General features: G+C 45.8%; 1 protein-coding gene across 2 annotated transcripts in view; it reads right to left on the bottom strand.

Annotated features, from left to right (window-relative positions):
• ADRA1A (adrenoceptor alpha 1A) overlaps positions 1–12,692 on the bottom strand; it is a 122,212-nt gene extending 109,520 nt beyond the window's left edge. For both annotated transcript variants that reach the window (XM_051974152.1, XM_051974151.1), the window contains exons 1-2: positions 11,199–12,692; positions 7,205–8,944 (exon numbers count right to left, since the gene is read on the bottom strand). In XM_051974152.1, coding sequence (XP_051830112.1) covers positions 7,205–8,087 — 883 coding nt within the window. In that variant the 5' untranslated portion in view covers positions 8,088–8,944; positions 11,199–12,692. The remainder of the gene's footprint in view (positions 1–7,204; positions 8,945–11,198) is intronic.
• Between the last annotated feature and the right edge of the window lie 342 nt (positions 12,693–13,034).

The raw sequence follows: 13,034 nt of genomic DNA, 5'->3' as shown, positions 1-13,034 counted from the left end.
AATCTTTGCATCTTACTCCAGTCTTGCACATCTTTAGTTGTTATATTTCCCCCACCCCTCAACATCAAGTCTAAATTTGATTCTCTCCAGTGTTGCCTATTTGCTTCATGATTCTACCTTTTGGAGTCAAACAGAATGAGATTGATCCTTCTTTCATGTGATAGTCCTTTAAATTCTTGAAATTAAGAGATTGGGGTTTATTTATTTTTTTGGGTGGGGGGAATGCTCAGAGTTAGTAATTTTTCACTTTCTTAAGATAGATGAAGTTTTTTTAGTTATTTCTTTTTAGAAAACAAATACAAATTTTGTAGTCAAGATTGACATGGAATGATTGTCAAGCTAGAAGAAGACACCGGGATCAAAACAAAACCAAGTGTGGGGATAATGTTGTCCAAGATGGGCATTATGGTTTATAACTTGGCTCTGATATCACTTCCAAAGGAAAAGTGAACTCTTGATATTTTAAGGAGAAAGGTAATATTGCTGGGGGGGAGAGGGGGAGGGGAGGAGGAATGGAGGAGGAAGAGACAAGGTCTATTATCCACATTTTAGAAGTGAAACTGAAGCTCAGAGAAGTAAAACAATTACCATCTTCAAATAATTATTTTGGAAGTCAGGATGGTACCAGCTTCATACACTAGCTGGGTGATCCTGGAGGCCTCAGTTTCCTTATCTGTTAAATAAGGAGTGTGATTGAACCTAGCCTCTGAGATCCTTTCCAGCTCTAAATCTGAGGTGCCCATGTTGACCCAGTAAATCAGTGTCTGAAGTGAACTGGATTCCAAGAAGTTCATGCTGATTGTGTGTATGTATGTGTGTGTGTGTGTGTGTGTGTGTGTGTGTGTGTGTGTGTGTGTAGAATTTAATCATTCAATAGAACATAAAAGTTCTGCTATATTTTCTACCAAATAGGACAGAGGCAGCTTCAGCTTTCTCCGTGATTATCACTGCCATTATCTTGACTCAAATATCTTTCTTTATTCTCCCAGGTGTTAGAATCCCATTCCTTTTCCTCCCAATCCCCTCCCGATCTCAGCCCCCAACTTCAGCCCTATTTAAACTTTGTCATTTCTGTCCAGCATACGACCCTCCTTTCAGTCAATCCCAGTTTTCAACCTCACTCTCCTTCGCTCCCTGATCCAATCATCTGATAAAACTTGGTCGATTCTACTTCGGCATCATTTTCAGCATCTATCTCCTTTCCCCTCCCCCTTTCCCCTTATCAACTCTTGCCTGGACTATTGCAATTGTCTCCTAATTGGTCTCCAGCTTCAAATCTCTTCTCACAATAATCTTCCCTCAGTTCAGCTTAACAAGGTGATTTTCCTAAAGCACAGGTTGGACTGTGCCTCTCTTCTGCCCAATAAATTCAAGAAGCTCTCAATGACTTGCAAGCTCAAATATAAAGGCATCTGTCTGACACTTATCCTTCCCAATCTAGCTCCACTTAATGTTTCCTGTTTTATTACCCATTATTCCTCTTCATGCACCCTCTAATTTAGTTAAAATGTTCTTCTCATTGTTCCTCATGAAGAACCAGGCAGCAAAGTGGATAGATCTTCCCGAGTTTATATCTGATCTCAATCACTTCCTAGCTGTGTGACCCTGAGGAAATCACTTAACCTTGCTTGCCTCGGTTTCCTCATTTGTAAAAGAAGTCGAAGGAAATGGCAAACCACCCCAAGTCTCTTTGCCAAGAAAACCCCAAATAGGATCATGAAGAATTGGATATGCCTGAAAATGAATGAATGATAGAAACTGTTCCAAGGTCAGCAGATGGTACATTCTAGGGATGGGAGGATAGCTAATGCAAAGGCAAGGAGAGATGCAATCAGGTACCACATATGAAGGACAAATTACATTAGCATTAGCATTAGTTGATTAATTAGCTATCCTCCCATCCCTAGAATGTACCATCTGCTGACCTTGGGTTTCTTATCTTCCTTCAAGGTGAAGGTCAAGAACCAGCTACTACAAGAAGCCTTCTTTTGTCCTTCTAGCTACAAATATTCTCCCTACCCCATTCAGTTAATTGATCAACAAACATTTAGTTAAGTTCCTGTTATGGATAGACATCATTTTAAATGCTGGGGACATAAAGAAAAGTAAAAGATAATAATGTCCAAAGACTAATGGAGGGGATGGCATTTACAATGATGTATAAGAAAGCTATAAATGGGATTAATTTGAAATAATCAATAGAGGAAAGGCATGGGAATTAAGGGAGATTAAGAAAGCCTTCTTGTAGAAGGCAGACTTTTTTTTTTTTGTTTGTTTGTTTTTACTGAGGCAATTGGGGTTAAGTGACTTGCCCAGGGTCACACAATTAGGGAATGTTAAGTATATCAGGCCAGATTTGAACTCAGATCCTCCTGACTTCAGGGCTGGTGCATTGCCCAAAGGCAGACTTTTAGTTAGGATTTGAAGGCAGCCAGAGAAGCCAGGATATGGAGATGAGGAGTGAGAGCATTCTCTACCTGTGCACAACTTAGCTAATATATTTGTGAAAATGCATATGCACACACATATACATACAAACATATGTGTGTCACATTCTCACACATATACATATGTTATTCCCTAATAGAATGGAAACTCCTTGAAAGTAAGGACTTTTGTCATTATATAGACATGCCTAATAACATTATAGCTGTCACATAATAAGTTTGTTGATTGATTAAGTGACTTTCTTGCATCTCCATCTCTGCCATCTCCATTCATCCTGATCTATCTATATATCTTATCAATAACCCATCAATATCTTACTACCGGACCCAGCTGACTGGAGGAGAGAGTGAGGCTGTTGGCCTTGCACAGCCCTCCCTCACTTAAATATAATTCATTTGCAAGTCGAGCCCTCACCCTCCTGATGTCATTTGTGGGACAAACAAGTGACTTCCCTACAGTCCCACAGTTAGTAAATGACAGAAGTGGAATTCCCATTCTGTTCTCTCTCCTGGACCATAGTTATGACCTTCTTTTGATTTCCCTGCCACAAGTCTCTCCTCTCTCCAATCCATCTTCCACTTTGCTTGCTAAAGTGATTCTCCAAAATACAGCTCTGTTATTCTACTACTCAACAAGCTTCAATGGTTCCCTTTTACTCCCAAGCTCAAATATTAAATCCTTGATTTATTCAAACCCTTCAAAACCTGGCGCATTGCTACTTTTCCAAGTTGCTTATATTTTACTAACCTTGACACAATTGATCTACACTGGGCTGGCTTATCAGCTTACTGTTTGTCCCTTTCTACTTGCTCCCAACCATCCCTAGAATTTTCCTCTTAGCTCCTTTCCAGCTCCCTCAAGACTGGTGATTTGCACGTGGTTTCCTCCTCTATTAGCAGTTGATTTCCTTAAAAAATAATTTTTTAAAAAAATTTTCTTATGTCTCTAGTGCTTAGCACAGTGCCTGGTATAGGTTAAGTGCTTAATAAATACCTGTTGCTTCTTGTCTGCCTGCCTAATTGACTCTAAGCTCTGTGCTATCCTCATACACTCCACACAGTAGAATGCTTTTCTGTGAATGCTTCCCTTTTCTTCTATCATGTGATATTCTCCACCTGGATTACTACAAAGGGACCGTGAGTCACACTTTCAATGTGGTTCTGGCTATATGTTGGAATCCTTACTGCTAACTAATTAGAGTTGATCTAATCTTACAAGAAGATGTTTTGGGCAGAACCTGAAACAAGGTACTAAGTAGAACTAATGAATACAAGGCTTGTGTTCACACCTTTACTCATTGGAGTTCAATGAGTTCACACCTCCCATAGTGCTCTCTGGCCCAAAGAGCTTTAAGGGAGGTGTGAACTCCCTTGAAGTTAGAAAGTGTACTTTGTGAAGCTAGCATACTTGTGGACTGGTGTGAACTCATTGAACTCCAATGAGTAAAGGTGTGAACACCAGCCTTGTATCAATTAGTTCTACTTAGTACCTTGTTTCAGGTTCTGCCCAAAACATCTTCTTGTAAGATTAGATCAACTCTAATTAGTTAGCAGTTAGTAAGGATTCCAACAGCTATATCCAGGAATGAGGCATAAATGTTAGTGTCCTGTAATTACAGATGGATAAGATCTATATATCTGAGATTGGGGGTAAAAGGGAACCACTGAAGCTTGCTGAGTAGTAGAGTAAGAGCTGTGTTCTGGAGAATTACTTTAGTAATCGAAGTAGAAGATGGATTGGAGAGAAGAGGAACTTGAGGAAGGGATATATATATATATATATATATATATATATATATATATATAGCTATAGATAAACAGATATATATATATATAGCTATAGATAGACAGATATATATATAGATATAGCTATATATATATATATAGATAGATAGATACACACACACACACACACACACACACACACACACACATATATATATATATATATATGTCTTGAGGCTCTATCTATATCTGTCTGTCTATCTATCTCAAGTCATCTATCTTACCCAGAATTCATCCTGCCCAACTCTTCCCAGTTCCAAAATATATCTTCGTTTATATATGGTGGCACAAGTGGATTGAATACAGGATTTGGAGTCAGGAGATCTGAGTTCAAAATCAGCCATAGGCACTTACTTGTGTATGATCTGGACAAGTAGCTTAACTTCCATCTGCCTGATTTTCTTTGAAAATGGGGAATAATCATTGCACTTTCCAGAATTGTAAGGATAAAATGAAATAATATTTGTAAAGTGCTTTGTAAACTTTCAGTGCTATAAACATGTTAGCTATCATGCCATCAATACTTTCTCACTGTCTATACCTCCCTTTTCTTTTACACGATTCTTTTTAGATGTTTAAATAGGTATATTTGAGAAAATGGCTGGGTTGTAAGTCCTTTCGCCTGTTGAAATAGATATCAAATATTCTCGAATAAGGACTCAGTGGTTGGCTACCATCAGATTACATTTGTCAGTCTAAACCTTGAATTAAACAAAGGAAGACATGGAGGCTGAGAAATAAAGTGACCTGACTGAGTTTCGGTAATATGCTTTAAATGTGGGTCTTTGGTCAAATCTGAAGCCAGATTTGAACTCGGGTCCTCCTGACTTCAGGCTTGGTGCACTACCCACAGGAGGTCATAGCTAGAAGGGGCACCCTGGGCTTTAATAGTAAGAAGGAATACGTAATTTCCAAGGTAAGGTACCACAAAATCACATAATTATATATGGAAAAGAAACAGACAATAATCTTAAAATTATTCCAAAAGATATGAGACCTTACGGCCAGATTCCTGAAATTGAAAGCAATAGTATCTAGTCCTTAGTACTGGTTTTAGAACCTAGAACCTAAAATAGAACCCAGAAGGTCAGGTTTAGGGAGGGAAATTGTAGAAGTATTTACATTAGGACACCTGTCCCATTTTACACTTAAGGAAATAAAATATTAGAGATGACAAGCTTTGACTGAGATCATTAAGATCTGTATTGACAGAGCCGATAATACACTCTAGATCCTCTGGATTTCTCCAACATTCTTCTCCTGTACTACACTCAAGTGCTTTCTCACACCACGACAAGCCACTACAATGTTCTAAGTGTTGAACAGAAAAAACAAATCAAAAGTAGAACTCCCATAAGTTCATGCAGTCGAAATTTGACCCGAGAGTACTGGAGGCATTAACTTGAATCATTTCTCACGACCACTTTCCAAGTTACTTGTCTGAGTCTCTCTCAACAACTGGTGGGACTCTTTAGGATCTGAATTTGCAGACTAAAAATAACAAACCACCATTTTGGGATCTTGTTGAAAGGTTCCCTCCCTCCCCCCTCGCATTCACGAACTGCTCCAAATGGATCAGCTTGCTGATCTTAGCAACGATCTGATTACTTTTGACAAGAGTTAATTTAACATCTGCAGGAATTGGACTTGGAAACCACAGAGCACTTTTCACCCTGTTTCATCCCCAACTTCTAGAGAGAAAGAAATCAGCCATCCTGTCAGAGTCGGGATGTTAGTGATGCTTGTTTAAATACACACATTGTCACAGTGAAGAATGAAGTATTTACTCATCGGGGGAAATATTTATAGTGTTTTCTTTAACGCTTAAATAGGTTTGGGCTTCCAGTGATTTTTTTCCTGTTAACAGTTCATTGTACTTACCTTTCATCTTGAATCCAGAAAATGAGTGCACAGTTATGAAGATAATCAGATTATTTTTTCAACAGAATACTTGCTAATATAATCTTATCCTAGTAACAGGCAATTGTCCAGAGTAAGCTTGATGATTTCTCCCGATGCAAAATGAACACACACACACACACAAGATTTAGCTGCAGTATCTGAAAAGACCTTTAACAGTCCTCGGCATAAATGCCTGTTGAAAGAAGGCCTGGGAGTGTTTAGGTTAAATATCCAGGAAGACTAATAAAAGAACTTGCCTTTTTTTTTTTTTTTTAATGCGGATTAATCTACATTAAGTAGAGAAGGCTTTATGGTACTCTGAAAGTGGCTTTGTTTTTTGCTGTATAAAATAGGATGGACTCAAGGACAAGGGAAACTCAGGTGACATTTCCAGAGAGCTTTGGTAGCATGCATGTTTTAAATATGGTCTTTGGTCATAGCTGCAAGGGACACCCTCACACATTCTCACACATGCAGTTTCTAGATGAGAAAACCAAGGTTCAGGGAGATTGATGTGACTTGCCCAAGATGGCAAATACTAGTAGAGAGAGACTGAGAGGACTAGAGACTTTGAGGAGGAAGGGATCTGAAGACCATGGAGCCTGACCACCTTTTTCCCAGATGGGGGAAAATGAAACCCAGAAAGAATGAAAGGATGTTCCAAGTGTAAACCAGCAGAAGTGGGATTGGAGGATCAGAGGCTTAAAGTTGGGAGTTTAGGATCATATGATCTAATTAAACAAAGGAGCTTAAACAAATTAATTAAATTGAATTGAATTAAAATGAATGAAACAATGTAGGTTACTGAAATGACTTGACCAATTCAATACAAATAATATGGGAGCAGAACCAGGATTCAAACACATATCCTCTGACTTCAAAGCCAATATCTCATATTCAACTGCAGGTTCAATGGACTTTCTATTGACCGTGCTGATTCTGTAGCCCAGATTTTGATGATGGATTGAAACAGACAATGTAAGAGAGAAGGGGGAAACATCCCACTTAATTGGTGAAGTAGGAAGGACAAGTTTGTAAAGGGGTTTTGTGCCTCCCTTCCAAAGACTTACCAATGGGCATCACTAAGAAGAAAGGAAGCCAGCAGAGAATGAAGCAGCCCACCACGATGCCCAGGGTCTTTGCGGCCTTCTTCTCCCTGGAAAACTTGAGAAGTCTCACGGAGAAGTGCGTCTTGTTCTTGGAGCTGGAGCCGGAGGTGCTGGCAGAGGGAGCGTTTTTCCGATGGATTCTGAGAGTCACCTGCTCGGAGTCCGACTTGTCAGTCTTCAGGCCGTGTTTGAGACCCTTGCTTTCCCTCTTGGCCACCACGTACACCCGGCAGTACATCACCAGGATGATGGCCAAGGGGATGTAGAAGGAGCCCAGGGCTGAGAAGAGCACGTAGCCCGGCTCTTCGGTGATCTGGCAGATCGTCTCATCCTCCGGGGGCTGCTCTTTCCAGCCAAAGAGAGGTCCGATGGAGATGGTCAGGGACAGGGCCCAGACACACATCAGGGCCAGGAGACCTCTTTTCTGGGTGACGATGGTAGGGTAGCGCAGGGGGTAGCTGACCCCGATGTACCTGTCGATGGAGATGATGCACAGGCCCATGATGGAGGCAGTGCAGCACAGGACATCGACGGCGGCCCAGATGTTGCAGAAAATCCGGCCGAAAGCCCAGTAGCCCAGGATCTCCAAGATGGCTGAGAAGGGCAACACCGTGGAGGTGAGGAGGAGGTCAGCCACGGCCAAGTTGACGATGTAGTAATGGGTGACAGACTGCAGGTGCCGGTGGCAGGCTACCGAGAGAATCACCAGGATGTTTCCCAGCACCCCGAAAAGGATGAGCCCTCCCAAGATCACACCCAGCAGAATGGCCTTGGAGATATTCACCGGCTCCTGGGCGTGGGTGCAGTTGGAGCTGTCGGAGGCATTCTCAGGGAGAAACACCATGGTCCCCGGGACACCACCTGGCTCAAATCCCAGCTCTTCTTCTACAGGGTCCCGGGAGAATGCCCAGAGAATCCCGAGAGGAATGGGATCCTTAGTCAGACGGACGGTGGATGGGAAGCTCGAGTCTCCTAGGAGTGCGTGGGCTTGGCTCGGCTGAGAACACCCACGACATGGGCTGTCAGAGGCAAACCAGACTGATGTAGGAAATCCACCCGAGGCGGAGGGAAGGAAAAAGCAGTTCGGGGAGACATGGTCAGAAGGCAGGATCCCCGCCTCTAGCCCCTCCACTCCTGGCCCCACCCAGCCAGAGCCGGGAGGACAGGGTCTAGCTCTTCAATCCCCACACCCCCGAAGTCCCAGAGCCTTCTCTTCCGCAAGAAGTTCTCAGCGTGGGGAAGGCATTTCAAGATTGGGAAATGGGAAGAGTTTGGAGGGGGAGGGGATTGAACTCGAGGAGATTCGTCGGGGTTTCTCTTCCTAACTCTCCGAAGGTTCCGGATCTCGTCAAAGAAAACCTTGAAAACCAAATGAACACGATCTCCCTCCGCCCTCTCTCCCCCACGGGCGTTAGTGGCTTGGCCTTTCACGATCTCAAGGCCTCAGTCTCAAGGGCGCCAGGTCAAGGTCAAGGGGTGTGGACAGTTCGATGCCGGCGAGTTCCTTCTCCCCAGAGTCCGCAGGTCTCCCGGACTCATCTGGAGGGAAAAGGAGGTGGAGGATCAGCCCCTCCAATCCCCCGCCGCCCCTCCTAGGGCTCTGGCTTCAGGGCATGTCCCCGATCCCGGGGCTGAAGGAGCAAGAGTGAGATGGCCGCGGCGGCTCCGGGGCTGGAGGGCTCGGCTCTGTTTGAAAGTCTCCTGGAAAAGGACAGAGAAAAAGGGAGGGGGAGAATGAATGAATGAATACAGGCTCCCGAGGCCGCCCCGTCCGCGTTCCGGGGGGACGTCACTATTCCTGGGGAGCCGGGCCCGCGGCTTCTCCTCAGTGCATAACCCCTGTTCTTTCCCTCCCGCCGGGGCGTGGGACACAGAAAGCTAAGCTCGGAGATTGCGCCCCTCCTTCCCCCTGTTCCCCACCCCCCCATTCCTGGATCCTCTGCACCGGTGTACGTGCTCACTGCCTGATTTTCCCCTGGTTCCGTCAAGAAGTCCAGATGAGCAGAGTCGAGTCAGGGGACCCCATAATATTGGTGAACTTGCCTCCCCACAGAGAGGGAAATGAACCCCGACAGCCTCTGAAAAGCGCTGCTCGTGAAGTCGCTGTCTCGGGAAGGGACGTTAAAGAGATGCTGCCCCCTGATTTTACAGAGAGAGAAACCGAGGCCCAAAGGGGGAGCGGGGAGGGGAGGAGTTCAAGGTCAAGGTCACAGGGGACGCGAGGCTGCAGCCCTGGGGCTCCTGCGTCCAAGTTCAGCGCGTTTTTCACCTCTCCACGAAGCCAGTCCAAGCTAAGGATGGATTCTGCCAACAGGTGCCCCAACATCCAGCTACTTAGAGAGGAAGAACTAGGGGTTGACGTGACCCCCGCTAGGATGAGAGGAGGGTCCGACCCTCAGGCGTACGCAGTCCGCGCCTGTGGAGGACCCACACCCTGCGAACCCGCCGGAGACTGAACCAGAACCGCAGCTGAGCAGCTTCCACGGCGCCCGGAGCTTTCCTGGGCCTGGGCAGATGCGGGGTGCGGCGGAGCGGAGCGGGGTGCGCGGGGCCCTCTCCTCCTACGTGACAGAGGAGTCTTTCCGCAGCACCTAGCTCCACCCGTCTCTGGCCAGTATAACTGTCCACACCGGGTCTCCGATCCTGCAGGAGACAGGGACCCCAAGTCCCAGAGCGGACTCGTCCTAGCCTGCGCTGTGGCGCAACTGGACCAGGGGCGGGCCGAAGCAGAAGAGAAAGCCGGCGGGAGCGGGATGGAGAGGCTCCTTCTAAAGCTTCCCGGCCCGGGGCGGGGCAGACCCCCCCACCCGCCGGGAAACGCCGTCTCGGGGCTTCGAACCCCGCGAGGGAAGAAACGCCCGGGCTTCCCCTCGGGGACTTCCTCAAGACCTTCGGGTGCACGTCCGGCCTCAGGACTGACGTCCCACTCGGGGGAAGGTAAAGAGTGATGGAGTGGGAGGGAAAGAACTGAGTTCCAATCCCAGCTCCGCTGTTTACTGTCTATGTGATGGGTAAAAGCCTTCGACTCTCTGGCTCTCGATTTTCCCGTGTGTGAAAGGGGCCGTGTGAGCTGCCAGCTTTCCAAGGCCTCTCCAGTTTTAGATCTGGGATCTTGGGATCCAGGTCCTCCTTGGTCATTTTTTCAAATCTTTCTCTTTTGTATAAATAAATACAACAGGGTTTTGTTTGTTTGTTTTTTAATACTTGACATCTAGGAAATAACTTCAGGGAAAGTGTGTTGGGGGAAAAGAGAGGATTTTGTGTGTGTGTGTGAGAGAGAGAGAGACACACACAGAGAGAGAGAGACAGACAGAGAGACAGACACATAGAGAGAGACAGAGATACAGAGAGACAGAGAGAGGATGTAGAGAGAGACAGAGACGAAGACAAAGAGACAGACGCAGAAAGACAGAGAAGCAGGTGGAGATATAAAGAGACAGTCGCAGACAGAAGCAGACAAGATAGAGACATAGGGATACAGACAGATAAATAGACCCAGTGAGAGATAGAGAAACAGATACATAGAGACAGCAAAATAGGCAGGCAGAGGCACCGAAACAGAGGCTCAGACAGAGAAAGAGAGGCAGAAAAGAGAAGGGAGGACAGAAACCACTCAGTGAACCCGCTGCGCCCCCCCTCAATGTAGAATCAGAGGAACTGGATTCGAATTCCCGCTCCTCTAGTTCAGTTAATATTTGTGACCTTGGGCAAGAGCCTCGTCCTCTCTGGGCCTCAGTTTCCCCCGCTGTAAGAGAAGGGGGTCGGATGCGATGGTGCCGTAGGATCTCTTAGCCCCAGGACGCTTTCCCTTCACCTGCCTGTCGGTGGCAGAGAGCCAGCCCTCTGCTGGCTGTCCTCCTCCCGGGGGTCCCCGGAATGGAGAACTCCTCGGTGTTCCCCGTCCCCTCAGCCCCCACCCCCACCGGTGCTCCTCGCCTCCCCCGTCCCGGCTCACCTAGTCTGCGGTCGCGGGGCGCAGCGGCGGACGCTCGGGGTGGGAGGCGGCCGGCCGGAGCGTCTTCACGGGAGCCGGTCCTGGACCAGTCCAGCCGCCGCAGCCACCGCCTCCTCCTTCTGGCCGCCGGGAGAACCTGCTCTTCCCGTCCCCACGGAGCCGGCTCCCGGGATCCCGAGGGCTCAGCGGTCCGCTCCCGCCAGCTCCGGGCTCGGGCTGGGCTCCCGCCGCAGGGAAAAAGGCAGGGCCAGAGCAAAGAGAAAAGAAAACCGGGAAGAAGGCGAGCACCCGGTCCGAGAACTCCCCGAGGGCTGTGACACCGGGAGAACCAGCGGGGAGATCGCAGCCCAAAGCAGGCAGGAACTTTGCAGCTACCGCTGATGTAACAGGCGCTACCCTCAGCGAGTACCGTAATCTCCTGCCTTTACCGTATTACTCTGCGGCAAGCGGAATATTTCGCCCAGTCAGAGCTTCTGCGCAGGGACTTTCTCCGTCAGCTCGCCGTGTGCTGAGTACTGAAGAAAAAAAAAAAAAAAAAAAAAGACTTTCCTTTGGTCAAAAAAGGCAAAGAAATACATCTTGGGGAGTGGGGCGGATTCTTCTTCTTCTTCTTTTTTTTTTTAGACGGTTAAAGAACAAGAGCAAAAAAAGAAAAAATCTTGGAATAGCCTGAAATCTCTGGGAAGGGTCATCCAGATTTGCTGTGGGCAAAGCTATGCCAGGTAATGCCGGTCCTGGCGACCTGAGGAACTGTACACATTGGATGATGTCCTGTTAAAACAGAGGCGAGCTGGGTTGGGAGCCAAAGCCTCGTTTCTGGGGTTCTGTTGTTCGGAGATCTCTGTAGGCCACGTTTTAAAGACGAAATAAAATCAAGTGTAATTGAATAAATACAATGGATTGCACTCGAACAATTTTCAGGAAGAGAAAAGGATTTTTCTTAAACACGGTCTGGGCCCTTTCACAGACCCAAAGACATCCATCCAATCTCACCCCGGGTTCTTTAAAAGCTCAAAAGTCTATTTTGAAAATGACACTTTGTTTATAGGTTAAATAGGTTAAAGAGGTCTTTAAAATCCTGGAGCTCATTAATCCTGATTTGCCTGCCCTGGGAAAATTGAAATTGTCACGAGTTGAAATGTCTTTTTCTAGTAACTTTCACATCCGGGATTTCTAATAAAGGGTCGAAGGTTGTCGATTTCATACTCCTGTTGGGGGTGAAGTCTTTCATTGCTGTCACCCATGGCCAATTGAGGTGGAGAACTGTTGGGATCATTCCAGAGACAAACCTGTTGGCTCATAGCAGGAGACCATGAGGTGTTCTGGGAGGCAGTACATATGATATGGAAGGAAAGAAGGAAGGGAAGAAAGAAAGAAGGAAAGGGGAAGGAAGGAAACAAGGATTTCTTTAAAACCCACGGTGTGCCAGGTACTGGGAGACATATTTGAAATATATCTCATTGGATCTTCACACTGAGAGGGAAGTGCTTACATTATCCCTTATCCCCATATAACAGTTAAGGCAACTGAGGCAGACAGATATTAAATGACTTTTGCAGGGTCATCTTAGTAAGTCTGATGCTGAATTTGAACACAGATCTTCTCTTTTTACCCTATTTTAGCCTGCCAAAGAGCTCTATCAAATATTAAGTGTGTGATTTTGTATGAGATGTAAATCGGAATTTTAGTTTCTTCAATTATAAAAAAGGCTGCTGGATTGACAGGGTCCCTAAAAATTCCTTTGAGTTCATATCTTTTTCGATCTTTTTAACATAAAATGGATGGATTAACACATTGGAAAGATTACTTAATTTTCTTTCTGAACTTGAGTCCTGA

This window comes from Antechinus flavipes, chromosome 2, assembly GCF_016432865.1.
Source record: "Antechinus flavipes isolate AdamAnt ecotype Samford, QLD, Australia chromosome 2, AdamAnt_v2, whole genome shotgun sequence".
NCBI classification, from domain to species: domain Eukaryota; kingdom Metazoa; phylum Chordata; class Mammalia; order Dasyuromorphia; family Dasyuridae; genus Antechinus; species Antechinus flavipes.
The sequence above is the reverse complement of the archived record's forward strand: the minus strand, read 5'-3'. Positions and strand labels throughout refer to the sequence as shown.